At 39.1% G+C, this 26,631-nt stretch overlaps 1 protein-coding gene and 1 long non-coding RNA gene across 4 annotated transcripts in view; one reads left to right on the top strand and one right to left on the bottom strand.

Annotated features, from left to right (window-relative positions):
• LOC121658250 overlaps positions 1-19,148 on the top strand; it is a 41,814-nt gene extending 22,666 nt beyond the window's left edge. For 2 of the 3 annotated variants that reach the window (XR_006013904.1, XR_006013903.1), the window contains 2 exons: positions 14,026-16,456; positions 17,597-19,148. This is a non-coding gene — a long non-coding RNA (uncharacterized LOC121658250). The remainder of the gene's footprint in view (positions 1-14,025; positions 16,457-17,596) is intronic. The other variant, XR_006013905.1, reaches the window with a different exon arrangement.
• The window catches only part of GALNTL6 (polypeptide N-acetylgalactosaminyltransferase like 6), a 446,456-nt gene that overhangs the window by 23,145 nt on the left and 396,680 nt on the right, over positions 1-26,631 (bottom strand). Inside the window, exons 7-8 of the mRNA XM_042014915.1 lie at positions 16,718-16,835; positions 9,820-9,927 (exon numbers count right to left, since the gene is read on the bottom strand). Of these exons, the coding sequence (XP_041870849.1) occupies positions 9,820-9,927; positions 16,718-16,835 (226 nt within the window). The remainder of the gene's footprint in view (positions 1-9,819; positions 9,928-16,717; positions 16,836-26,631) is intronic.

Below are 26,631 nucleotides of genomic sequence, written 5' to 3'. Positions count from 1 at the left end.
ATGGTTTTGAATAGCTACCCAATCTTGACTTTGATATGATTTTACTCTGTGTGTGTATACTGCCACAGAACTTGTGTGTCAAAGAACTTTAAGAGCCTACCAGACTAGGTCACATTTTGTGAACATCTTACAGCATCATTTAAGCACTCATTTTGTTTTCATCATCATGAGACAGTTAAGTTTCACAGTGAAACTAATCTTCAAATAATTTAGAACAAACAAGAATTAGATTTGAATCTTCTTGATTTCTGTCTCCTGTTACTATTTATGTAATCTTCTACAGAAAACTCCTTTAAATGCGAGTTTCTCAAATGGCATCAAATATCACTATAGAAAGAATCAGTTTTGGCATATCTTTGTGGTAGACCACTCTTGCTTGGATTCAATCTGAACATCTCGTGTAAATGCATGTGGAAAGGAAAAAATGAAAAATAGAATCATAGAATCATTTAGATTCGAACCGACCTCAAAGATCATTGAGTCCAACTGTTAACCCAGCACTGCCAAGTCCACCACTAAATCATGTCCCTAAGTGCCACATCTACATGTCTTTTAAATACCTCCAGGGACGGTGACTCAACCACTTCCCCGGGCAGCCTGTTCCAATGCTTGACAACATGTTTCTACAGCTGAAAATGGCGTAGCTTAGCTTGGTTGACAAATTCATTGCAAGGCTACAGATGTCCAGATTGGTTACTCTTAATAGGAAAAAAAGGAAAAAAAAATTAAATAAAAACAATTAAATGAAGATCAATTAAATATTAATTAGTTACATGAATTGACACACAAAATAAAGAAGTCATAGGGACTCTAGATGGACATCTGAAGAGTATTTCAGGACCTATCCAAGAAGACCAATGACAATTTGTTCTCTCTTTTGTCATTTTCAGTGAAAAATTTCTGTATGAGGATAAGTAAGTCCCAATGGTATTTCAGTAGATGCATATTTCTATATGTAAGGTTGTAACAGCTGTCACAAAGAAGCTGCGAGATGAATACAACAGTGAGAGCAACCACACTGAGTCATCAGCTGTCATCAGTTGCTCATTTACACATTCTTGATATAATTTTAATCACTGTTACAATTTTACTCTCTGGTAAATTCTTTACCACTGGGCTTACATTTAGATGAGTTTTATTTAAGTTTATATGAGCTCACACATTTAAGACTGTGATTTTGCTTTGGTGTTTTTTTTAACTTTTATTTACAAAACAGTAAATTACAATGTCACTGATACATGGATGTCATGGTTCGACCTCAGGTGACAAGTAAGCACCACACAGCCACTTACTCAGTCCCCACAAAAAGGGGTGTGAGAGAGAATCTGAAGAGTGAAAGTGAGAGAACTCAAGAGTTGAGATAAAGACAGTTTAACAGGGAAAAAAAAAACTGTGCACACAAGCAAAGCCACTCACCACTTCCCATGGGCAGGCAGGTGTTCAGTCATCCCCAGGAGAGCAGGGCTCCCTCAAGCCTAGTGGGAGGACAAGCACCATCACTTGTCCTCCCACTTGGGAGGACAAGCACCATCACTCTAAATGTCCCCCCTTCCTCAGCTTTATATACTGAGCCTGATGTCATATGATATGGATTATCCCTGTGGTCAGTTGCAATCAACTGTCCTGGCTGTGTCTCTTCCCAGCTCCTCACCCTGCTTGCTGGGGGGTGGTGTGAGGAGCAGAAAAGGCCTTGATCCTATGCCAGCCCTGCTCAGCAATAAGGAAGGCATCTCTATGGTGATTACAGTTTCCATCACTAAGCTAAAACAGCCCTATACTAACTACTCTCAAGTTAATTAACTCTATCCCAGCCAAAGCCAGCATACTGGACTTCAATAAAAGAGTTTAAATCAACTTGACTGGAGAGAGAGAGAGATAAATGAGGACTTCTGCACTTGAAAAAAAGAAAATTTTTCATGGGCCATTTTGTTCAGTGAGTAGGGTAGATTCATCTCTGTGATCAAATGATTGTCCCTTCTTTCTAAGTGTGTAAGATCACCTGTCATTTTCAAGAGACGTGATATTAGTCATTGAGAAGAAAGCAGACGCTGGCCATGAGAATGGAACAGCAGGGTGAGGCAGGGACATGACACAGGACAGGTCCATGAATATTAGCTTTAAGCAAGGTTTAACTGGATTAGTCCCTGATATGAGAGGGGTAGTTCCTCATTTTGTAACTGGCTGGTGTGCTGGCTTAAGGTGACAGCACTTAGAAGAGAGCTCCCAAGGCATACTGCAAGCCAGCGCACCTCCATCCTCTAGGTGCATCTTTTCCATTAACATTTTAGATGCAGCAGCTGAACTAACACAACAATGTAATTCCTGTTCTTAGTTCCTCTAGATGTTCTAAAGATTTTTATCAGGTGTCACTAAAGGAGCACAATGGTTCTATTGTTTGTTTCACTTCACCTGTACAAACTGTTTTTTCTGCTTTTGTGTCTATCTCACTGCATGAAACTGACCCTGATCTCAATCAATAGACTTTACTTTTGTCAATATTAAACTACTACTGGAACACTTGAAACCTGTTATGAGTTCCTATTGTCCTGCATTTAATTGGAACATTTTCCAGGAAGCTGGATGTCACCAGCTAGTATTTGTCACATGAGCCAGGACATCAAAAATCACTTTCAGTTATGCCAATCAAATACGAATCACCACAGCATGTCTGAGGCCCAACTGTATTTTGGTTGTGAGGTGTAAGAGGGGACATTACTGTTTACTTGCCAAGAATAACACAACAATCTCTGCAACAACTGACATATTAATCTCTTATTCTTCCTAGTAAAATTCCAGTGGGATTATTTTCACCTCACCTACATCATCTTCCTAATTCAAATTTTTCTATTTTTGTTTTGTGAACCACAGTATCGTTGCTACTTCAAAATGGGTGCCCTGTTTACCTCTGGAAGCAGCTGTATTTAATTTGGCTGGGAATAATATAATATACAGTTTGTTTTACACAAAATGTATTTAAAAAGTGCATTGGGATCTATCCAGTCAAGACAACTCTACTTTATGTTCCTCTGGAATATGGGTAGCATAACATTACAATGAATCATCACAGAGAAGAGAACAAAGTATGACTGGAGGAGCTCATCCAACCAGTATGGATTAATATGCCAGAAGCAGCAGGGTACAAAACTCCAGAGCACTCACAAGGAGAAAAACGGTACTTGCAGTTTTGTGCAAAGGTCCTTCCATCAGTGTCAGAACACAACGTTTACCATTTCTGTGTATTTCTACAGTGGAAAAACAATAAAACATTTCCTGGATACTAACCACAGTCTTGTGATGTTCAGGTCTTAATACTTAACCTGCCCACATCAGTTAAGCCTCAGTGTGGGGTTTCATACCTTTCCTCTTCTCCCCTAACCCCCTTTTAATTTATGCAGGGCTACTGCTTGTCAATATTTCCCTGTCTTGGCTATCCTACTTTGGTTCTTTACACCTAACTGTGTTTAAAACTTAAATCGGTTTCATATCAGAAATATTTCTGTAAAAAAACCCCCCAAACCAGCAAAACCCAACCAAATAAAGAGATGTCTGCAGGCATAAAAGAAATGTGTCTGCATGGAAGACAGTATTCTAACTAGATGACAAAGCTGGTGTTGTATATAAATAAATCTTCTAAGAGTTAGCACAACTGGCAGAGAAGCAAGAGACTATTTATTCTAAGCCAGTAGTCTGCAAATACCTAGAACTGAAATTCTACAGATGTCATCTGAAAACAAACAGGATTTCATTCTCTCTATAAAAGTTTGCATCTCCACCAGGCACACGAAAACAGTAATTTAGGATCCATGAATTGGAAAATCTACACCTCTTGCTCACGTAAAGTCATCCTGCAGGGTTTGGGGGCCGGGATGTTACCCGTCCTGGTGAGGATGCTGCCTGCCCCCAGCTCTGTGGCTGTGAGGGAGCTGTGGAACACAGAGTGACACTATAAGAACATCTCCACAAATTTGTTGGCTGCTGCCATGCTTGCTTTGTAGACCCATACAGACCATAGCTCATCCCTGCAGCTAAGCCTGGAAGAGTTCAGGGGTTTGACTTCCAACAGATTTCTTTGGCCTTGTAACTTTCTAGCCTGTGGAGTAAATCCTGAGAAGTAGCTACCACCACTTTGATGTACTTATGTCCAAAAATACCTAGTTCTCTATCTTCTTCGTGATCTTTTTGGATAGTTAAGTTGTCTATCCCATTGTATTAATTTACTTAAAAGCAAAACTTCTATTCAGATTGGAGAAAACATAGAATAAAAAACCCACAAAAATTACTTTGACTTTTTTGTATTCAAGGATTAGAAGACCAAAGAATCACAGAATGGGTAAGGTTGGAAGGGACCACAGTGGGTCATCTGGTCCAACCTCCCTCAAGCAGGGTCATCCCAGAGCACATGGGACAGGATTGTGTCCAGATGATTCTTGAACATCTCCAATGAGGGAGACTCCACAACCTCCCTGGGCAATCTGTTGCAGTGCTCAGTCACCCTCACAGTAAAGAAGTTCTTCCTCGTATTCAGGTGGAACTTCCTGTGCATCAGCTTCTGCCCATTGCTCTTATCCTATTGCTTGGCACCACTGAGCAGAGCCTGGCTCCATCCGCTGACACCCTCCCTTCAGATAATGACAGATATTGATGAGGTCACCTTGCAGTTGTCCCTTCTCAAGCTTAAACAGGCCCAGCTTCCTTCGCCTTTCCTTGTAAGAGAGATGCTCCAATTCCTTAATCATTTTTACTGACCTCTCAACAGGAGCTCCATGTCTCTCTTGTACTGGGGAGCCCAGAACTGGACACAGCAGTCCAGGTGAGGCCTCACCAGGGCTGAGAAAGGGGCAGGATCACATTCCTTGACCTGCTGGAATTTTCTTCCTAACGCACCCCAGGTCACCATTGGCCTCTTGGCCACAAGGTCACACTGCTGGCTCATGGACAGCTTGGTGTCCACCAGGACCCCCAGGTCCTTCTCCACAGAGCTGCTTCCCTGCAGGTTGTCCCCAGCCTGTGCTGGTGCCTGAGGTTATTCCTCCCCAGGACCCTGCATTTGCCTTTGTTGAATTCCAGCTGGTTCCTCTCTGCCCATCTCTCCAACCTGCCAAGGTCCCTCTGAAGGGCTGCAGAGCCCTCTGGGGTATCGGCCACTCCTCCCAGCTTTGTGTCATCACTGAACTTGCTGAGGAGGCATCTGCCTCTTCATTCAAGTAATTTTGAATGAATGAATAAGTTAAACAATACTGGGCCCAGTGACCGTGACAATCCTCCAACTAGACCCTCTGCCACTGATTACAACCCTCTGGGATCTGCCATTCCTCCTCATAGAGCCAGCCCTCTATCCACCTCACTGTCCACTCATCTAACCAACTCTCCCTGAGTTTGCTTATGATGATATTGTGCGAGACAGTGTCAAGAGCCTTGTCAAAGTCAAGGACAATAATTTAAATATTTTCTTTGGTAAGTACTCTGTTTGAGATCTTGGTTTAATTAATTTTAATGATGAATTTATAAATCTCTTAATGAAAAATGTAACAGTGAAAACATAACAGCTGTACTGTGTAATAATCATAGTTATAGCTGTGCTGTTCTCTGAGAAGGTGATTCTTGCTTGATTCCTAAATAATGTGCCAGTTCTTAGCTGATGTTGCACCTGCTAACTGTGGTTGCTGAATCATAACTGACTTTTTGCTACAGTCTTTTGTGCTACAGAGGTGATTGCAAAAGTGCCAGCAGTGCTCTCTGAACAGCACGCCACATCTATCCATTCGCACTCCAGCCACGAGAAAATGTAGCCATTACTAACTGCTCCTCCTGGTTCTTTAATCTGCCTGGAAACAGAATATAAAATTTAAGAAACTCCCAAATATTGTTTGCATATGGAAAAAAATAGACCAAAACAGTCATCATATTAAAGGAAGCTCTGACAAAAATGCAAACGTGATCAGAGCACCAGATGGTATAGTTACAATAATTCGCTTTGAAGATCCCTTTTGGAGCCACACAAAAAGGCTGAGCCAGTGGTTCAGGTGGGAATCTGAGCCCACCTTTACCAGTTGAATTCCTGCACCCGAACTCGTGCAGGTTCCAATTCAGTGACACTGTGTAATGAGAGAAATGACACTGTGCATGTGCCTGATGGGTCAGAGGATCACTGTGCTGTGGGATCCAATGTCCTGGCAGGCAAGGAGGAATTCAACTTAAGGTTAGGATTCACCACCCTGCTGGGTTAGCATTCAATTTGAACTTCAGTGAGATTGCCCTTCCTGTCAAAAAGGCCTAATGAGCTAATGTTCTGTAGTTAATGCTAAAATGAGGTGAAAAATACCTGCAAGAAAAAGAAATTCTCTAGATATATTTTGAAACTGAGTTAATCTCTGCATATCCTATGGAATAGTGAGATTTTATTGATATATTTCTTATGGCTTTTCTAGAACCACAAATAGAAAGAAAACCACCCTAAAAGGCAATAGGAAACTAAAGAAAATAAATAATAAATTAAGATACACCTCGAAGAAAATTCTAAGAATATTCTGAAGTCTAATTTCATAGGTAACTGGCTAAAAGTAAATGGCTTTGCTAGAATTGTTAAAAGGGAAGCAACAATCAGAAATGCAAAAAGCAACTAAAATAATCCAGTAAAACAATTCGGCAGTTTTTAGGACCTGGGGGTTTGCTTTCTAAACATGCCTTACCTAAAATAAACAAGCAAAATTAGTTACTAGTCACTGCAGTTTTGTGCAGAGATTGACAGGTTTGGAATGAATGAATAATTATGTAGTGCTTCCAGGTTATAAAGTGGAATCAGTGTTGACATCTGCATGCCTATTACTATTTCTTTAGGTGCAGTTGCCTGTGAATTTGACTGCTTTTGGCAAGCAGCAACATCTTAAGACATCTTCAAACAAAAATATTCAGTCTTTTAATCTACATTTGATTGTCAAAATCTATTTATAAATCTACTATGCATGTTTACGGCTAGCCTTAATTTTGCTCTGCACCACCAAACAATTTTACTAACAGTGTTTCATATGTGTATGCTTTTCAATTTATGTGGGATGTGGCAGCAACAAATATGCACAAGCTTTCCAGATTTTGAGTGACAAATAAGAAGGATGCAGAAAGTTGATGTCATGATCCATACTACTGTGTGTAGTACACTAATGATTATTTAGTGATGGGGAGGTGCAACAAAGTTTTTGACAGGTCTCTGATTGCTCAAAGCACACACGATTCTCATGACAGGTCACAGTTCTCTAAACAGATACTGAGATTTGTCAAGTGTTACATAGCTGGCTGAAACTGTGTGTTGGAACTCACTGCTAAAAGATAAAGACAGGTGAAATCCCACGGGAAGGTAAAATGCTCACTTTAAAGATTATTTTTTAAGGGTAAACATGAGTTGAAACAGCTTAAAAGGAAACCCATGGCATGAGCATTTGGGCTATACCTGAATTTGTCTGGAAGCTCTGTTCTCTTCCTAATTCCAGTCCCCATATCCCTTGAGTAGGTGCTGAGGAATAGGATGGGAAAATCTGTCAACCTTTTATGCAATATCTGCACAAGGGGAAATTCCCCCTCGATGAATAAAGGCCTCTTGCTATCATTTATATAATCACAGTTGGGCCTTCTAGGGCTCATTCTTTTGTGAACTGCATCTTGGGCATGCTCCTTTAAACAGCAGAAGGTGGAAAAGGATTTAGTAAAAACCTTTGTGGAAACTACTTAGTAGTGAAAAGTACTGCTTCTGACAGTGGGGATAATATTTTCAAATATTCTTGAGTGTGTTATTCATTATATATTTGAACTAGAAGGAAGTTTCAGATTAAAAACTCGTATAGATTATACTCGTGTATAATCTACTCGTGTAGATTATAGTCTTTGGATGATAAAACATTTGGAGGATAATGCAAAGATGGTTGAAATATCTAGGCCACTCCTGTGAATAGTTGCCTAATAATACTTTGGCTAACAGCTCCATTTGGGGCTGACACACTGAACATTAATCTGTCCTTGATTTTCTTTTTCTGGCAAGGATGAGAGAAAGAGAATATTTTTACATTTAAAATTACACACAATATGATGGGTCAAGGAAAATATTCTCTTCCTGGGCTAGTTATTGAAATAGCCCCAAACACCAAAACATACAGAGCTCTAGTGCTCTTGGTAGCCTTAATGCAATGTAAAGAATACTGTACTGGAAAGAAGCTGTGAATCTGAGAATTCAAAGTTTCTTTGAGTGATAACTGTGTGTCACAAATTTACCTAAGTATCATGTTTTGGACTGCCACAACACAGAAGAAAACTATCCATTTTTTGAATGGAAGGATAAGACTCACCACTAGATCTTTTCCCATAAGTTATAGGGTGATCAGTCTGTGCATGGGCAGAGATACCATTTTTATAACTGGAAATGTTTTTCAGTAATATTTCATGAGTGATTTATTGAAATCAAGCTAAAATAAATAGCACAGGGAGGCTGCAGGCTGCGTGTACCTGATGGTTCTAAGCACTCACAGTGCCACCATGAAAGCCAGTTAAGTGCTGAACCATGCAAGATGCCAGTAGTACAAATAGAAATTATTGTATTTTGCTCCTGCAGGTAGTGCATGAGACAGCATATTCTCTAATGAGGTACTATGTGATATAACAGAAGAAAACAAACACTGAAGTTTGAATTTCTTATTTGGAGTTGTGTGTGATTTTTGCAGGCAATGTCATAAATGAAGCAGTGTAATTCAGGTGGGGCAACTCTGACAGGACACAGAGCTATACTGAGGGAAGATATTAATCTCACAATTTAGTCAATACAGTTCCTGCCCCTACCACTAATCCCATTACTGAATTGTGTGTCCCAGTGTCTGCACTGATACCCTGTTAAGGCAAATTTTTCTTTCTGTCTAGCCAGCTGTCAGGCAGGCAGCACAGGCAGCCTCTATTTTCTGCTGCAGTTAGTACAGAAAGCCTTGTCCTGTGGTGCTGAAACCAAGGATATCTCCCCCTCAAAGCAAGAAATTCATTCTTCTATTCATAACACATTTTCATTATTAAGAAAAAAACTATGATGCATAAAATATTACCCTATGGCAATATGCAGACTTTAATATTAATGCCATTTTATTAAAAGAAAAAAAAAATCCTCTAATCCAGAAAAGATTTAACTCAAGCATGAATAAATACTAGTATCTTCCTGGAAGCTACATCTGTGCCCTTCATCTCCCATTTTTGACATCCTGTGAACATCTCCAGAAAGTTACAGAACATTCTCTCTTGAGCAAAAAGCCCCTCATAGGTATGGATGTGTTCAGTAGTCTGAGAAATGTCTAGAGGTCTTGTAATTTCTCACTCTCACAGCTCCAAGCTGGCTGTATTCCACAACCAGATTTTACAGAATAACCAGACAGTCATTCAAATAATTGTTATTCAGGCCTTTTGCCTCAGAAAACATCCCTTCCATGAGATTCTGCCTGTTCTGCTGACTGATAAGAAAATGTGCATTCAAATTGGTCCTGCTTATAAAAACTATGACTGACAACACTGTACAATTTGAGAACCGCAAGCCTTAGGTTATTCCTAGGTTCTTTTGAATCAGCATGAAACGTGCTTCTGTGCTGAGACGTCCAACCCTGTAATTTTAAGCTTCCATTTTATTCTTGGCAGTCTTATCTCTGAAAGGCAGAATAACTGCAGTAATTGCACATCTCATTTCAGAAAAATAAAGAAACATTCATTTTCCATTTTAATAGTTTACTGGAAACTGGTTCGCAAGGAATGAAGAGACTGATAATGAACGAAAATGGAAAACAGCAAGACCCAATTACTCACCCGTGCTAGACTGGTTCCAGAGGGGACTTTATACGGGACATACTTCCTGTAGATATGTCCAACTCGAGAGCATGGAACATCATACATGCCACCTCCACACATCCACACCTGGAAAGCAGACAGAAAGCAAGTGAAAAAATGATTCCTGATAACAAATGAGGCAAAAAAAAAGCACTTTATCTCATGTGTATGTGAAAATAACACATCATTCTATGCTGACCCCTCCCACAGTCATGGTGGCCTTCTTGGCATGCTGGTAACATGGCAGACTGTCACATCCAGAATCTCACTGTGCAAAAGCAGAGTATGTTCAAAATAAAATTATAAAATATATAGAACAGAATAAAATAGAATAGAACAAAACAGAATAGAATGGTTTGGGTTTGAAGGGACTTTAAGTTTGGCCACTTTCGTTGTGCTTGCCTGTTTGTCTTATAGTGGGTATATCTGCCTGGTCCTGGAACTCAGCCCCTGACTGACTGTGCTATTCACACTGTGAATAGAGAAAATAGGGGTTAGAGTGAAGGCTTGAATCACAATGTGATTTCGGTAGCTGCTTCTTGTGGATCATTTGTGTATCAGCCCTTACAGTCCCCTAGCAGTTAGCCACAGCATCCCACTGAGACCTGACAATGAAATGCTTGAGGATCTAACCTCATTACAGGGCAAACCTAAATATACTTATGTAAATGTCTAAGGAAGGCTTGAAACCACTGAAAGTGGGGCTTTGTCCTTAAATTCCATGGACACCCATGTGCAGTCACGTAGAGTTGAGACCTACTTGGGAAGCTGCTGCTTACTACCTCCCATCACAGAATTGACTAAGGCATAGGAGCTCTGGCTAGGTGCCTTTGGACATGTCATCTACTCTCCTAGTGTGTACAGTCCTTCTCAGGGAGGAAGTTTACTGCTGGATTGGGAATGGAGACCCAAATGAATGCTCTGCCTCCATGCCAAAATAGCTCATTAGTGCCCAGCGCAATCTTGCATGTAGTTATGCCATGTGGACATGAAGATCATTTTCTTTGAAAAAAACCATTTTTTAAAATTTGCCTCTTACGTAAACCTTGAAATCCTCACCTGTTTCATCTCATGATAGCTAACTCACTGGAAAACACATGCATAAACATAGTAAAATATCATAAAACCAAAAGTGTTAAAATAACGTTATTTGCTTTTCTAACAATATTTCCTTTGTATGTTACATCATTTGTACTTTTTTTTAGTGGGAATTTCCTCTCTGTGGCTGTCTTCAAACAACCCAGAGCACCAATGAAAGTGCACACCTATGTTTACTATTTGTTCTTGTTTTTTAAATGAAGGTGTCATTTCAAAGGCTAGACAAATTATTACCATGATTAATCAAGTCTTCTTAGCCTTTGAAGAATGGACAGCATAGCAATGTGACTCAAAGGTCAGCCCCAGAACAAATTGAAAAGACAAGAAAGCAGAAATTATATACATATACACACATATATAGGCCAGTATTACTTTAACTGAGGCAATGAGAGCTGCAGTAGACATACACTGCATTTCCTCTAAAGCAGAAGGGTAACAGTTAAAAAAAAAAAAAAAGGAGAAAAAAAATTAGAAAAAACTCCAGTCAGATATGCTGAGGCAATAACAAGTAGGAGAAATAACACCGTGTTAGGCTTATACTTGATAGATATAAAACCTGAAAATGCTGTGCTGCACCTGAGGTATGCCGTGCAGGATAATTGAAATGAATCTTGGGCTGCCTTGAAGGATATTTAGCAGCTGTTCCTGTTTATCTTTCAGCTTCAGAATGGTATTAAAAGCATTTTGTGTATTTTTCTGAGAAGATCAGTTGTGGCAACTTTGTCTTTAAAATGTGCACTTTTATGTCACATGCCCTAAATGCAAGAAATTGGAAAATGACTTCCGTGTTAAGTATTACAGACCTTCAGTACACCATGAAAGGAATTCAGGTGGTGTGGGACATTTGGAAAAATTATATCAGAAGCAATGAAACTCTCAGGATCGTTAATGTCTCCTTCTTACAAAAGCAATGAATCTGGTCTGCAGCTGAGGTAAAAAAAACAAAGATGAAACCAAAATAATGCAATTTCAGCTTGGAAAGATCAAAAGAGTAGTTTATGTGTCAACTAGAGACTATCTCGCAATTTATCTTTATATGGCTCCTTCCAACAGAATGTTGCAAAACACTTTATAGGGATGGTTGAAAGCAAAAGGCAGGCATTAACAAAAGCTTTAAAAGAAATTAAGCTGTGGTTATGTGGCTTTGTTCCTGACTGGAGTTTAGATGTCACAGATGCATTTTTTGGCTCTGCTCTGCAGCTCCTGTGGGATTTTGGGTGAATCACTCTCTTTTCACATCGCCTCTTTGTCTTTTAAATTGAATTCTGCCTTCTCTTGTGGTTCCCCCACCTTATCTCTCTGGTTTATGAGTGATCCCGCCTGGAGACTATGTGGAAAATGCAATACTGTGCATGAAAGACTGAGATTCCAACCCATATGCTACAATGTAATCATAATTACTGTAGTAAGAGACTCCTGCTTTTTGAGCAGTGGAGGATGTGTCACTGGGGAAAAGAAACATAAACATACAGCGAATTATGCAAAGGATTTAGAGGGTACTGAATGGACTTTGGATCAGGCTTCAAAACTAATTGAGAAATACACTGCTGCTGAGAGTCAGTAACAAAACAGACAACAGTGAGAGACATTGAAATGAATGGAAAATACAAACAGTAAATTGGTGGAAGAGGAATCTAAAGTATATCATGCAAAGGCGACAACTTGGTGCTCTTCATATTGTGCAGGAGGGATGGACTACAAACAGGAGAAATGTATTAGATCTGTGGAGCTGAAAAAGTTGTAGAAAGTAAGAATATAAAATTTTGATGGCATTTTGTGGTCACTCTTCTTGAAATATAAGCCAAAAGAACAGATTTGGCAGTTGTAGAAAAGAAGAAAGAACAATGTTTTCCTGTGAACTTTTACATGCAGTGAGACCATTTAGCTAAATGAAAAAAAAACTTGAAAAATAGGATCACTGACTGCAAATCTACAGTCAACGGGTTCGCAAATTGCAAAACCAATTATTGGAGGTGCAGTGGGATTTCCTGTCAGGAAATATTAAAACCCTACCATGTAAACTGGGAATTGATGACTGTGGGTATTTCAACAATACTCACCAGCACCTCTAAAATTCTGACAAAACTGGCAATATTCCACATTTGTCAGTCCTTCATATAGATTACAATTGCACTGACAAGTGGTAATGCTCTCCACTCCCTATCTCCTGCCAAGATTGACAGCTGTGGAGAGAATTAATAATGATTATGAGGATAATGATGAAAAAGAAAGGGTTTAATGAACTTGGAAGTGTGTTTTGGAAAACAGGGATGAAGAGAATTTGGAAGATGTATTGGCATGGATAAGGAAAAAACAACTGTAGATACAGGTGACTATTTCAAGAGGCTAGGGGATCACCATTAGAATTTTTGTTAAGGTATGATTAACGATGCCTAAGGAATGTCCAGTGCGAAGGATTGCATTGGGTTTGCGTGGCTGGGTTTTGGTAGCAGGGGGCAATAGGGGTGGCTTCTGTGAGAAGCTGCCAAAAGTTTCCCTCAGGCTCAACATGGCAAATGGCAGCTGGCTCCAGAATTGATATGCCCCTGTACAAGGCCATCAGTGATAGCAGTAACACGTCTGGGATAACAGATTTAAGAAGAGGGACAAGTTACCATGCAATTTTAGTCAGAGAGAGGAGTGAGAATATGTGAGAGCATCAGCCCTGCAGACATCAAGCTCAGGGAAGAAGGAGGGGGAGGAGGTGCTCCAGGTGCTGGAGCAGAGATTCCCTTGCAGACTGTGGTGAAAACCACGGTGAGGCATCTGTGCCCCTGCAGCCCCTGAAAGGTTCATGGTGGAGCAGAGATCACAGAGATCTACCTGCTGCCCCTGGAGGACCTCATGCTGGAACAGGTGAAGAGTGATGAGTCTTCCCTCTGAGGAGGAAGGAGCAGCAGAGACAACATGCGATGAACTGACCGTAGCCCCAATTTCCCATTCCCCTGAGAGTGAGGACGTAGAGAAAATAGGGAGTGAAGCTGAGCTTGAGAAGAAGGGAGGGATGGGTAGAGGTGTTTTAAGATTTGGGTTTATTTCTCATTGACCTACTCTGATTTGATTGGTAATAAAATATTTTTTCCCCAGGTCCAGGTCAGCTTTGCCCATGACGGTAACTGGTGAGTTATCTTTCCCTCTCCTTATCTTGATCCATGAGCCTTTTATTATATTTCCTTTCCCTTTTTCAAGTGAAGAGTGGTGTGTTAGAGCAGCTTTGCTGGGTACCTGGCATACAGCCAAGGTCAATCACAAGGATCTTCAGGAAACACAGGACATTAGTATCTTTTGCTACTCTGTGTTGTGGTGATTACTACATAAACTGTGCCTGTCTGACATTTAAATTCAGGATTTCCCAAACGGTAGCTTTCCTTGTTATTGTGAAGAGATGCTATTAATCAGGTGAGCTCTGGTGTTTTGCCAGCTTTCACAAGTCTAACACACACCGAAGAGTCTGTCACCAAGATGTCATACACCTTTTTAATTATAAAAATTGATGCTGATGTTGCAAAAAAAAAAAAAAAAATCCTGAACACCTTCTTACGTAAAAATTAATCTAAGAAACTATTTAATGAAGAGGTCATATTTTGACACAGTTTGTGGCTACGTCACCATCCAGAATACTCCAAATAATTTTTTGCCAAGCAAATTAATATAAGATTTGGCATCAACACAGGGCACCCATCCGAAAACACTTCCACAGGCCATAGATGTGGATGCTCTAAGAAAGAGTAAATTGTCATTTCAGAATCACTCAAGTGAAGCCAAGGAAACAGAACCAGTCTGGTTGTCTGGCTTTTTCACTGACTTTCACTGACTTTGTAACAATTTGCAAGTCCACCATCCTACCAAGTTTTGTGAGAAAATCTGGTAAATTGAACTGTCTTGCTAACTTGTCCTTATTTAAATAAGTTTTAAGATGACTGAATCTATAGCTACAGTAGAACCTGCTGAAGCAGAAACCTTTCCCAAGCTGATAGTGGTGATTCTGACGTAATAAAACCCAGTCCTTTCTGTTTCTGTCTTCCACCTCTGTGATTTTTCTCCATTTTTTTTTGTTATTCCAAACCAAACAGCAATCTTCTTTTTAAAATTTACATCTCTTAAATTCTTCCAATAGGAATTTACTCCTATTTGGCAGTCATTTCTAAGGATGATTTTTTTCTTCTTTTAACACTAGTAAGAAAGGACAGGGACCCTAAGGTCATTATATACTAATGAGATAGATCCAGGGATATGACTGAAACGAGGACCAGTGTGACACAGCTGCCTCCAAAAAAAAAAATCTCTCACTTGAACAAAATACACTGGGACAATCTGGTATCTCAATTTCCAGTTGTGTTACCATGGTTTTTATACAAAGTCTGGAGAGAACAACAAGTATATTCTTTGTGATGATAAGTAAAAGAAATATTTCAAATAGGATAATAAAATCATGGGTGATCTGTCAGAGACCATTGTGACAGCTACAAGTAACTACTTATACTTGCCTCTGAAACAATCTAAATGGACAGAAGGTAAATCATTATATTCTAAACATATGGTCTAGCTATTGAGTTTCCCCTGCCTTCCTGTTTAATTTTGCTGAGGTATAAAAATGATTTTGAGAAACATGAGAGTAAGCCAGTTAATGCAAAACATTTTGCTGTTCTTAGTAACTCCTGTAAAGACAGCCTGGAAACCCAGTGTTGGGTAACACTGTACATTTCATTCAACAGAATGGCCACAGCACTGTTTTAATTGCAGCTGATAACTCAGATTCAGCAAGATACCTGATATTAGTCATGGCTGACATGCTAAGTTTATTTAAAGAGCTTTAAACTGACAGAGTTTGGAAGAAGGCTGGAAAGATCCTGGAGTGAAATTTGAATTGTAATTTCAGTTCCAAGCTTTATCCAAATACATTTGACTCAAATTATCTATGTCACGAAGCTATCAAGTCCTTGAAAAACTTTGCATGTAGAGACCATGAGGTAAAATTCTTATGTCCTTGGGTATACTAAAGAATAAATTAAGTTTTCAAAATTAGACATGTTAGTCCTCAGCAAACTAATATAAATGCCTGTTCTGCAAGTAGAAAGTAACAAGACTTTCAGCTCTATATGTAAATACTAAGTAATTGATTTCAATACACATGTCCACATACAGGATATGAAGGTATACTATAATGTGTCTGGTTATACATAACCTGAGTATTTAAAAACTCCCCATATGTCATTACAATAATTTAAATGCAATTTAAAAAAATCTGCTTTGGAACAGCTGGCCTGCAGACAACAGCTCATGGCAGCTGAGCTGCTCTAGTGATCCTCTGCTACTGAAAGGAGTCTTTCTTCCTATGACTTTCTCTATTTCCACCCATTTTCTCTAGCTCAGTCCAGGGGACCCTATGCCCAGAGATGATTAAATTTGTTGATGTGGACAGAAAAATTATGTCATTTTCTTTTTTGCTGGATTAGTTCTCTGTTGGCTTGTTGAACTGAGCTCAACACTTGAGCACAAACACAGCATCTGAGCAAAGGTAAGTGGAGAAGACTTGCTGAAAGGCAAAAAGTGGAACTTCATTCTTTGACAGTGGTAAGCTACCACATTTTCAGAGGGAACTGCATTCAGTGTCATTTTTTATGGCTTCTGGAGCATATGTTTATGGCACAGTGGGAATTCCTAATGAAAAAAGTATTGTATTAAATTAATTTTAGTTAAAAGACAGAAGCCCAGATGAATAAAAGCATTGTGATAACACCAGCAAGGAAGTATTCTATAACGTGGCTCGATGACTTACCTTGAAGGAGATTTCATACTGCTCTCCTCCCCATATTTCTAATCCTGGATCATAGCCTCCCAGCTCCCAAAACCATTTCCGGTTAACGGCAAATAGACCTCCAGCCATTACAGGAGACCTGAAGGATGAATAAAGCAACACAAACAATAGTGAAGATGTTTGGACCATGTGTGCATGTGCCTCTGGGTGTGTTTGTGTGAATGCTGTTTGAAATGCGAAGCTATGAAAGGCATAGACAAACAGTAGTGTAACCAAACAATATTTACCGTTACTCATCCAAAAAGGGGCTCTAGATGAGAAACAGAAAATGCGTTAGATCTAGAGAATGGTAGACAGTCATGCACAAGCTCCTTTTTTAAAAAAATCCCAACAAAACAAAACCCAAAAAACAACAGCCCCCTCCAAAGTTCTGTTTGTTGCTAAGTAACAGAGAAAGGGACTCTGGAAACCTGCCAAAGTACTTAATGAGTCTCAGTATTCCATGTGAAATAACTTGCATTTGAAAGTGAGCAAAAGTTTTCAATTCATTTCAGTCTCATAGGTGCTGGCTAGAGAAAGGCAGAAAGGTGAAAGAGGATGGATGAAGAGAAACTGTGGGAGTTAAACATCTCCTTTCCTAAGCATTTAAAACTCTTCAAATGTTTCTCACAGTGGTAATGTGACTTATAGACAAATAACTTGCTGTGTTTCCCATGTTTCCATTTATTCCATGAATAAATATGTGGAATTTGCTTCAATCAACTCAGTCTTTTTCACAGACAATATAGAAAACAAATGTGATATTTAATGTTACTGTTAGAGAATAATGACAAAAACATATCGTAAATTTATAAGCAGGAATTTTGTACTGGAAAGTATGTATTTTCTCTTTTCTTTCAGTGCCAAGAAGACCATGTTCCTAATGCAGTGAATATATTGACAGCTCTCAGGATTCAAATGCTGCTCACTGATTCCTTGAAATTTTGGTGGGTATCCATGCTGAACAGGAGGGGAAACAACACGCTTAAGAAAGTCCAACCCAACTATGAAATTCCATCAATGCAGATCAACACAGGCCTTATGAGTTTTAGAGCAAGAGGCCAGAAGGAACACAGTCATGCTGATGGCTGGTCAGAGAGAGAGAAAAGACAAAGCCTTGGGAGACCTGGATGGCTCCCAGTCAATGTTCCCTTACCAGAGAGCAGACATGAAACTGGATCTTATGTCCCGTGCCTTGTAACAGTGAAGCCCCTAGGAAAAATTATTCCATCCTGGGCATTTTGTTTTGAATTACTGCTGGTGGTTTGTTTGGGGCACTGGATGCAGATGGTATCATCCCTGAAGTCCTAACTGGAAAATAAAAACTTCCCCCTGCGCCACTGATTTAGGATTTGGCAGTGAACTTGGGACTGGTAAATATTTCAGGAATCCATGCATAAGTTAGAAGTTTACTGAAGAGGACATCATGTTAATGGAACTTTCTGCCGTATTTTCTCTGTCTTAACACTTTTTTATACTGCTGTCTTTTATCCAAGGCAGTAGAGATGATAAAATAGCAAGCAAACAGCTGAGTGGTCTCTGCCACCATCAGGCACCCGGTGAATCCCCACACATGAATGTTAGAAGATGATCCCTTGCTTTGCATTCATGGTAATGAGAAACATGGATAATTTTCCTTTCACTTCTATATGGTAGTTTAAAAAAAAAATAAACAAACAAACAAAAAAATTAAACTACCCATTTTCATGACTCTTACAGACTAATTTCATTTTCCTTTAGAGATTACATTTTTAAAAGCACATAGAAGCTTTGAGAAACAAAGCTTTGCAAAAAAATATCTGAACTGGCAAGGCTGTGTACTGTAACATACACTGTATGCTAATACTTTTTTACTTTTATTGACATTTCGTATTTCAATATTGACTGTATTTCCACATATGAATAAATTCAACAGAGATTTTATTAGAAACCTTCCCCAGGGGATTCTGACTACTACAATACATTTTCAATTCCTACCAAAGTAAATCTAATTACAACCTGTTTTTTTTGACTTCAGGTTCTAAATAATCAAAACATATTGTCCTTTTATAAAGAAGGACTTACATAGAGAATGCTTGTAACTAAATTGCTACTGACAGAAGAAATGTAGTCCCAGAAATCACTGGGAAAATGCAGGATTTCTCTAATTCTCATAGATACAAGATCTTTCCAAAGCATTTCTCTCAGTACAGTGAATGACCTATAAAAAAGGCAAATGCCGCAGATAAATCAGATGGAAGATGAACAAAATCAGAGTCTTAAAATTGCAAAATAATTGGCAAATATTTACAAATTATATTTCAATCTACAGATTTTTTCTAGTGATAAATACTGAGTAATCAAACCCCTTGTTATTTGGATGTGAATGTTCAGAACATTTATTGCAATTAAAAAAACTACCTGATGACTGGAACAGTAGCAAACTCATAATTTTTGCATTTCCTTGAAAAAAAGGAGAAGAAATTGAATGTAATGTTGCCCCATTAATTCCTATTCCACAAGATGTTCTGACATTTGTTGTTTTGTAGGAAGAGCAATGAAGAGGAAAAGCAGGATGGCCTTTTGGTTTTCATTAGAGTGGAATTAGTAATAAGCTGTGTGAAACTGAGCACTTGGCACAGCATGAATTCCACTCCACACCACAAGCAGCTACTGCTGAACAGGCCTTAAATTGTCTCCAAAATATGAAGACAAGAGTCCAGTATTGCAATCATGGCTGATATGAAAAGTCCTTATGTATCAATAGGATCACTTACACAGATAAAAGAACTGCACTGAGCCCAAAGGAGAAGAATTAATCTCTTGTTTAATGGCTTCAGTATAGAAATGTCAAGTACAAAGCTATGTTTGTAGAAGTATTTTTTTCATGAAATGTCCTACTCAGATACTTAAACAATCAGAATTGAACTATTATAGCATAATATTATGTGAGTAATTACAGTGGAAAGCTGTAAAGTGCTTACGATCAAAACATTAAAAGGACAAAGACTCCAAACACATTAGAAAAGCTGGAAGGGTAAGGTTGCTAAACTTAAAAATATTTGTAAAGACCTTCCACATGAGAACTACTGCACAGACTCATTGACTATACCTGGAAGAACAATACTGGAAGTAAAAGCTAGCTGATTGAAAAATGGCCCAACTGGTCAAAGCTTGCTGTGATGAGACAGAACAAGAATTTGATTTAGTTAAAGTGTGAAACCCACCCCCTAGACCCCTGAAAACTTGTTTTGCAAAAAAAGATAGACTGAGAAAAAGGCAGACAAATACTTAATGTGAAAAGATAGCTCACAAACAAAAGAGTACATTAAAAGAAGTGTAGCAGTAGCTCAAACTATAGCCAGCAAAGATTTTATAACTGCTTGCAATTAGCATGCAGAGGAAGGAAAGATAATCTCATCTATGAATTTTCAAGATAAGAGAAAAATGAATGAACTTCAAAGGAATGTGAAGTTACTTACATTAGAAACAAATGTGGTACATTGCAAACAAGCAAACTGCATAGCAGGGTTTAGAATAATTACACTGCAAGAGTGATACATACAGTGGAACTAAAGGATTTGTGAAAAGGGAAGAGGAGCTTTGATAGCCTGCAGAAAGCAAATGAGGGAAATGAAAATGGGAAAGTACTTGTGCTAGACGACATGCACAGTAGGTACACTGATAGGAACCACCTCCCTAAAACAGCTGAAATTTGGCCATTATAATCATATCCAGGGAATGGCACATATTGCACTCTGCACCTCTCTGTATAATCCAGACTGATTAAAGGCTCTGTGCTGAACTACTGAACAGAGACAGACAAATGCTGGAGAAAGGAGTCCATCTCGTGCAGGATACACCAAACAAACTGACCTTCAGTGCCAAACCCACTGGCACGTTACACAAAAACAAGGCCAATGTCAGCCTGCAACAGGAATCAGGACTCGGTCCTGACTACTCAATTCAGGGAGTCAGGGATGTAATGGAAAAGGAGGAAAGGGGCCATGTTGCTGCTGGCACAGCAGCAGCCCCAGAAATGACTGGTGGTGACCTACTGAATGCAGCTTTGAGCTAGGTTTTTGCATTTTTTATAATGAATTTCAATGTCTTGCTAAGCTAAGAAGTGTCTCTTCACCCTAGTGATAACCACATGAAGGCACCTCAGGAGAGGGAATAAATTCAGTTACCTTGTTTCACTGGTGACTGCTCCAGGTCCTCTCTGCAGTGATTCCTGATACTGCATCAAAACTTCTTAAAGCTGACACTAATCCTAGATAAAAGTTCTGATAAAACTAAAAATTAAAATTTATGTATGTGTTATGTAAGTGACAGACTTGGCCACTCAGAGGAAGCGAATACAGAAGTAAACCAAACTGAAATTAAGATGAGTTGATCAGATGGCAAGAAAGTGATGTAGGTTAAGAAACTAAATGACAAAAATAAAAACTTAGAGGCTCCTCCAGCTAAAGACAGTTTCTATATGGAGCATAGGAAAAGATATCGATGTAGCTGAAATGAATATTGGTAACTGTTCCTGAATTCCTCAAGAAGTAAAAAAAAAAGTGGACTCATTTATATATTTAATTCTCTAATCAAATGTAATTAAAATGTATTTTTAAATGTATCAACTCTTTTATAGTTAGTATTTCTGTAAGGCATTGTTTTATCTCTTATCCATTCTAACAACATGACTCATTTCAATGTTTATAAAATCATCAACATTCAGAAAGTAAAAGCTGTCTCTGTGACATTAGCCTATGGCAGTTACTCTTTCTTTTTTAACTCAAGTGTCCCTTTTTCTGAACAACTTTTACCCTAGATAAATGTGTGTCAGCTACTAGTTCAAATGATCATTGTGCTGCAACATGTAGCAGCCAAGTTGTATTATTTAAAATTAACTCCAAAGTCTGTCTATAATCATATTCAATTTTTAAACTAGACTTTTGTTTGGGAAATATTAAGATAAAACCCCATTCTTCAAATGGTGAGCCAGAAAGCTGTGGAGACTCAGCTACAAAGAAACCTCTAAAAGTGCTTGACTTTCAGTTTATAGAAGTTTTCACCGTAATTTCATCACACATGTTTATTTTTCTTACCACATTGCTAAACTTCATTAAAAAAAAATTGTAAAAAAGCAATGAGCCCTTATGGGGGTGATGAGGCCCTTTTAGCCTTTTCTCTCATACTTAGAAAATTAATGAAGCTGTAAAAGAGGTGAGTTGGGTAGAGATGGAAGACTGAAGAAAAGGCTTCCCCTTTTTACAATTACCTCTCATAATCCAAGGGAAATCTATCTGAATTATAGCTAGAGGAGATCTACAGCACTCAAACTGAACAGGTGGGTCAGCAAAAAACGAGCATCCTGAAGCAAAAAGTAAATGAAAGCTTCTGGTAATGTCCTGCAGGCAAAGGTGTTCAGAAGGATAAAACCGAGGAGCAAAAAAGCAGCTGGAAGTCATACTAAAGAGACAAATCCAATGCACAAGCATACACACACGATTGAAGCCTGTGTGCTGCAAAAGCAAGAAAGCAGAGCTGAGAGCAGCACTTCAGCTGAGCCACATTCATGTCATGAGGAGGGATGGATCTTGGACACGTGGAGTTCAACAGCAGCAAAAAATCCTTCAATCTATTAGTGGGATGTAAGAACTGCTGGAGAAAACAAAAACAACCTCTAAACACAATTTGAAACAACTCTGTCAGTTTAGCACCTTTTCATATTGATATGTATTATCTTCATTCATAGTTGTCCCTTGAAAATATAATATTTGAAAATTAAATGTAGAACTAAAGATAGTTTGGAGGCAAAATACTATCAACTGTCCCTAAAATAGAAACTTTAGGCTTCCTGGCTTTTGCTGAGCTTCAGTTTGATTCTATGTTTCTATGAATAACAACAGTTCATTAAATCCCATCACTATCTTCGAGGAAGTTCTCTCAGAACATATGGGGGCAGTATCTGAACAGAATTACTATCCAATATTTTCTTCCCCTATTTAGACAGATATAATCCAGAGAATTATCTTCCAGGGCTTACTTTTGCTTTATTAATTTACTTAAGCCCAGTATAGCATCATAAGCAAAGTTTAAACTCAAGGAGAAATTTTCAATTTCATTAAAGATAATAAATGATTCCTTTTGAAACATAACCAATGGCCTGAAAATAGGTTCTTATTTCCAAAATAGTCCTTTAAGTAAGACTTTGTCCTCCCAAGGCAGATTTTTAGATGAATTACTACAAATCCAATCAGGTAAGAGTCTGAAGAGTCTGAAGCTATCAAAAGTTACAGGTGATTTTGTCTAAGTTATTTGGATTATTATAGCTCTATGCTTTCTAGAACTCTAAAACATTATGTACTTATTGCAGATTAAAGTAGATTTAAGGACATCACAGCCCACCCAAAATAGCTTTGTACATAAGGTGTAGAAGTGACGTCACCACGTGCATATTTGTAGCAGTTGGGAACTTTGAAAAAAGACCAAAAAGGCAGCTGAATTGCAGTCACCATCACAAACTACACACAGAAGAGAAGCCTTTGCTTGTTCTGGATCTCCTGCAGTATTTCAGGCTCCAGCTTTGTTTGTGTAACACTGAATGATTCAGGTGGGCAAATGAGAAGTGTTAGTATTGAAGCACTGCCAGGAAATGGCACCTGGAGTTTCAGTGGGTTTTCCTTTTTGTTCCTGCCACTGTTCACACACCAGATCAGACTGAATAGTTAGTGAAGGTTATTTCCAGAACATTTCTGAGTTACAAAGATTTCGAATAAGTGGAAGTATAGTTACAATGACCTTCTCCTGCTTTTTTAGTGCAGTCTCTAAAAATCCTGCTGCCTAGCATCCTGATGAAATTGGCTTTTCTTCAAGGTGTTACGAGCTGCCCCTGGTGACTGACTCGAGCAGACAGAGCTCTCACACTAGGCTAACTAGATGAGACACACAGTTAATGATGCGGCTGTGATCTGCCATGGAGCTGAGGATGTGGATGAACGTTGTTCCTTTGGTCAGTTCTTCCACAATACTGCCAGCAACTGCCCCCACTCTACCCTCATGCACACACATGGCCTCAAACGCAAGCAGGAAGTGGGGAAAAAAGGTAATTTCAATATTTCATTTATGCCTGTCTTTGGGGATTAATGCAGAAGCCTGAAGAGATTCCATGCTGACAGGGAGGGAGACTGGAGCTTGTGTAGCTGTGCCATTGCTACAAAAAGTGGGTCATCCATTTGCCAGTGGTCAAAGTTTTCATGAACATTGTCATTAAGTTTTAAGAAGGCAAAAAAAATTATGCCTGAAGAGGCTAATATCCAGCCAAAGGTATTCTGGGATCCTGGAAATGTTCTCTTAGATGCATCACTGACATTTATTAAAGCTCTATAATTTGCTATGTTACTCTATTATGGAGGGTAATGGGGAAGCAGGCATTAGATTTCTCCCAGTCTGCACCTGAAGCACAAGAATATTTTCTTGTAAAAACTGTGAAGCTGTGAAAGCAGTTTTTCAAATATAGAACTGACAGAAAAAACATTGTAAAGTACTTCTTAATGGAAGATGGAGGAGCTGAAAACTGATGAGGCGGAGCACTTGATTGTCCCATGATAGCATCTGCTTTTAATTTGATGTCGTAAATGAACAGGCTGTAGAAAACCAGAGAAATGAACCATCCTGGTTTATCAATTGCACTGAAATTAAGCTGTGTATATGAACTCTGCACCTGACTTTAAAGGCAAATGCAGATAATCAGTTTGCCCTGGAGTTCTGCTAATTTGTACAGGCCATAGGGGAAACTGCTGAGCAAACCATACTGATCTCAGAGTCAGGAATGAGAATCCCTACATAGTGCAAGTCCTCACACCAGTACCTCCACCAGTGAGACAGCCAACCTCCTTCACACAAGGAGTTGCACACTAAAATTCTCTACTAGCTGGAAGGTACAGGATACATTTCTGAGAACAGCAAGCAGAAAGGGACCTCTGGGAGTAATTCAAAAGCAGGATAAAGGGAGATGATATGGGATCAGGCTGGACTGGGTACATTGCTGGCCTTTAGGTGACTCACCAACAGAGACTGCAGCTGCCTTGCAAGCTTTTTCCCTCCTGCATCCGGAAGCTCACACAGCCCAGATACTCTTATGCCAGCACTGTCCCACTGCCTGCCATGTAATAGCACATGGATCAAGAGGGATCACCCTAACCTATAGATATCTATAATGAAAATACTGCAAGAAAAAATTCAGAACTGAAAATAATAACATATAAGCAATGCAACTGCATTAACTCAAACCCTAAGACTTCTGTCTCAACTTGCTTCCAGGAAAAAATATTCTTTTTAATTTATCTAGACTAATAGTATATGGATAAAATAAGTGCTATGGTTATTTTAGGAAACATCTCAAGATTTGGAGAAATTGATTTGGGCAATCAATAATGCCCAAATCATTTACAAAAATGTGCTAGAGATAGTTCTATCACTTCATAATTAAACTAGAAAGCACAAAATAAGGTGTATCAAATCCTGAACTGGCAAGAAGGTACACCAAACAGTAATAAGAACTCTTGCGAGTGGTGAGAAGATCACAGGATCTTCTGAGTTGGAAGGGACCCACAAGTAAATGGCCTGTACAGGGATCAAACCCACAACCTTAGTATTATTAGCAATGTGCTCTAACCAACCGAGCTAATCTAACCTAGAGAGGCTTTATTGTTAAGAGGTTACAAAAAAACCCCACCCCCAAACCCACCAAAAACCAACACAAAAAAACACAACAGAAAAAGCAAATCCTTAATTACACACAATCAGAACAATCTTTGTCAGAAATGGCAGCTACTGACCCCAGTGAAACTGTAATTTCACTTGACCTTCTCCATCATTCACCCCATCAAACACCACAAAAAAATGGGGTCTATATTGATGCCTTGAGAGGCCACCTAAAAACAGAGACTAGACAGGAGTAAGGGAATAAAGGTAGATATTTATTTGAAAGGTCTTCAAAGGTACACCCTGGAAGCCACAGGCTATTGCCAAGATGGACCCCAAGATGGACAACAGGTCACGAGTTCTTCACACCTTTATAGGTTTGGTTCATTTGCATATCAGGGTTAATTCTCCAATTAAAGCTTCAGTTTAATGATGTAAGTTCCCCTCCGCTTTCCCCCCTTAGAGGCTCTTTGGTTTATACTTTTTGGGCCTAGGACAGTCTGGGTGTTCTTGAAGCGTAGACCCAGAAAGGCTTTGTTACATCTACCTAGCATGAGAGAGCAGAAATTAACAGGCTACAAGAAACTTCAGTTAGACACTAAGCAGTACAGAATTTGAAAAATATAAAAATTAAAACCTAAGGTGTCAATATCATCTAGACAGTTACTGACAGATAGTCTCATTAAGTAGATGGTATTTATAGGAGGAATTGGTAACGCTGTTATCATTTTACAGACTAGGCAAAGAGGGCTTCTGATTCAACGGGTTTCTTAGCTCCTCTGAGAAAGACTTCAAATGCAGATTCAAAGATGACTCAGTGTCCACTTAAGGCCTTGAGTCCTCACTTTTCCCCAGCTTCTCAGCCTCAAAGGTGGAGGCTGTCCGTGGGGTTGCGAATTGAATCCCAGCGAGAGGCTGAGGTGCTGCTGTTAGTCCCGACTTGGTGTCAGCACACGGATGGCTTTCAGGCTGCAGATCACCTGTTTCCCCCAAGGAGTCAAACCGCTCCATCCGTCCAAAAACTCCTCACCATGGGACATTACTTTAGCCCTGCACATACTTACATCACCTCTGTTTATGCTGCAGTAATCTACCCTTAGTCTTTGAGACTATCATCTGTTATTTGGTGGCCAGGGTCAGCATAGATTATGCTGATTGAATAAAATCTGTACACCTCCAAAGGACAGAAGTCTTCTGATGACATGTGTCTACAGTGT

Source organism: Corvus kubaryi, unplaced genomic scaffold, assembly GCF_017639235.1.
Source record: "Corvus kubaryi isolate FWS band 111438036 unplaced genomic scaffold, C.kubaryi_AGA036_p1.0 split3-131, whole genome shotgun sequence".
In the NCBI taxonomy this organism is placed as follows: domain Eukaryota; kingdom Metazoa; phylum Chordata; class Aves; order Passeriformes; family Corvidae; genus Corvus; species Corvus kubaryi.
Note: the sequence above shows the minus strand (reverse complement) of the source record. Positions and strands in the feature narration are given on the sequence as shown.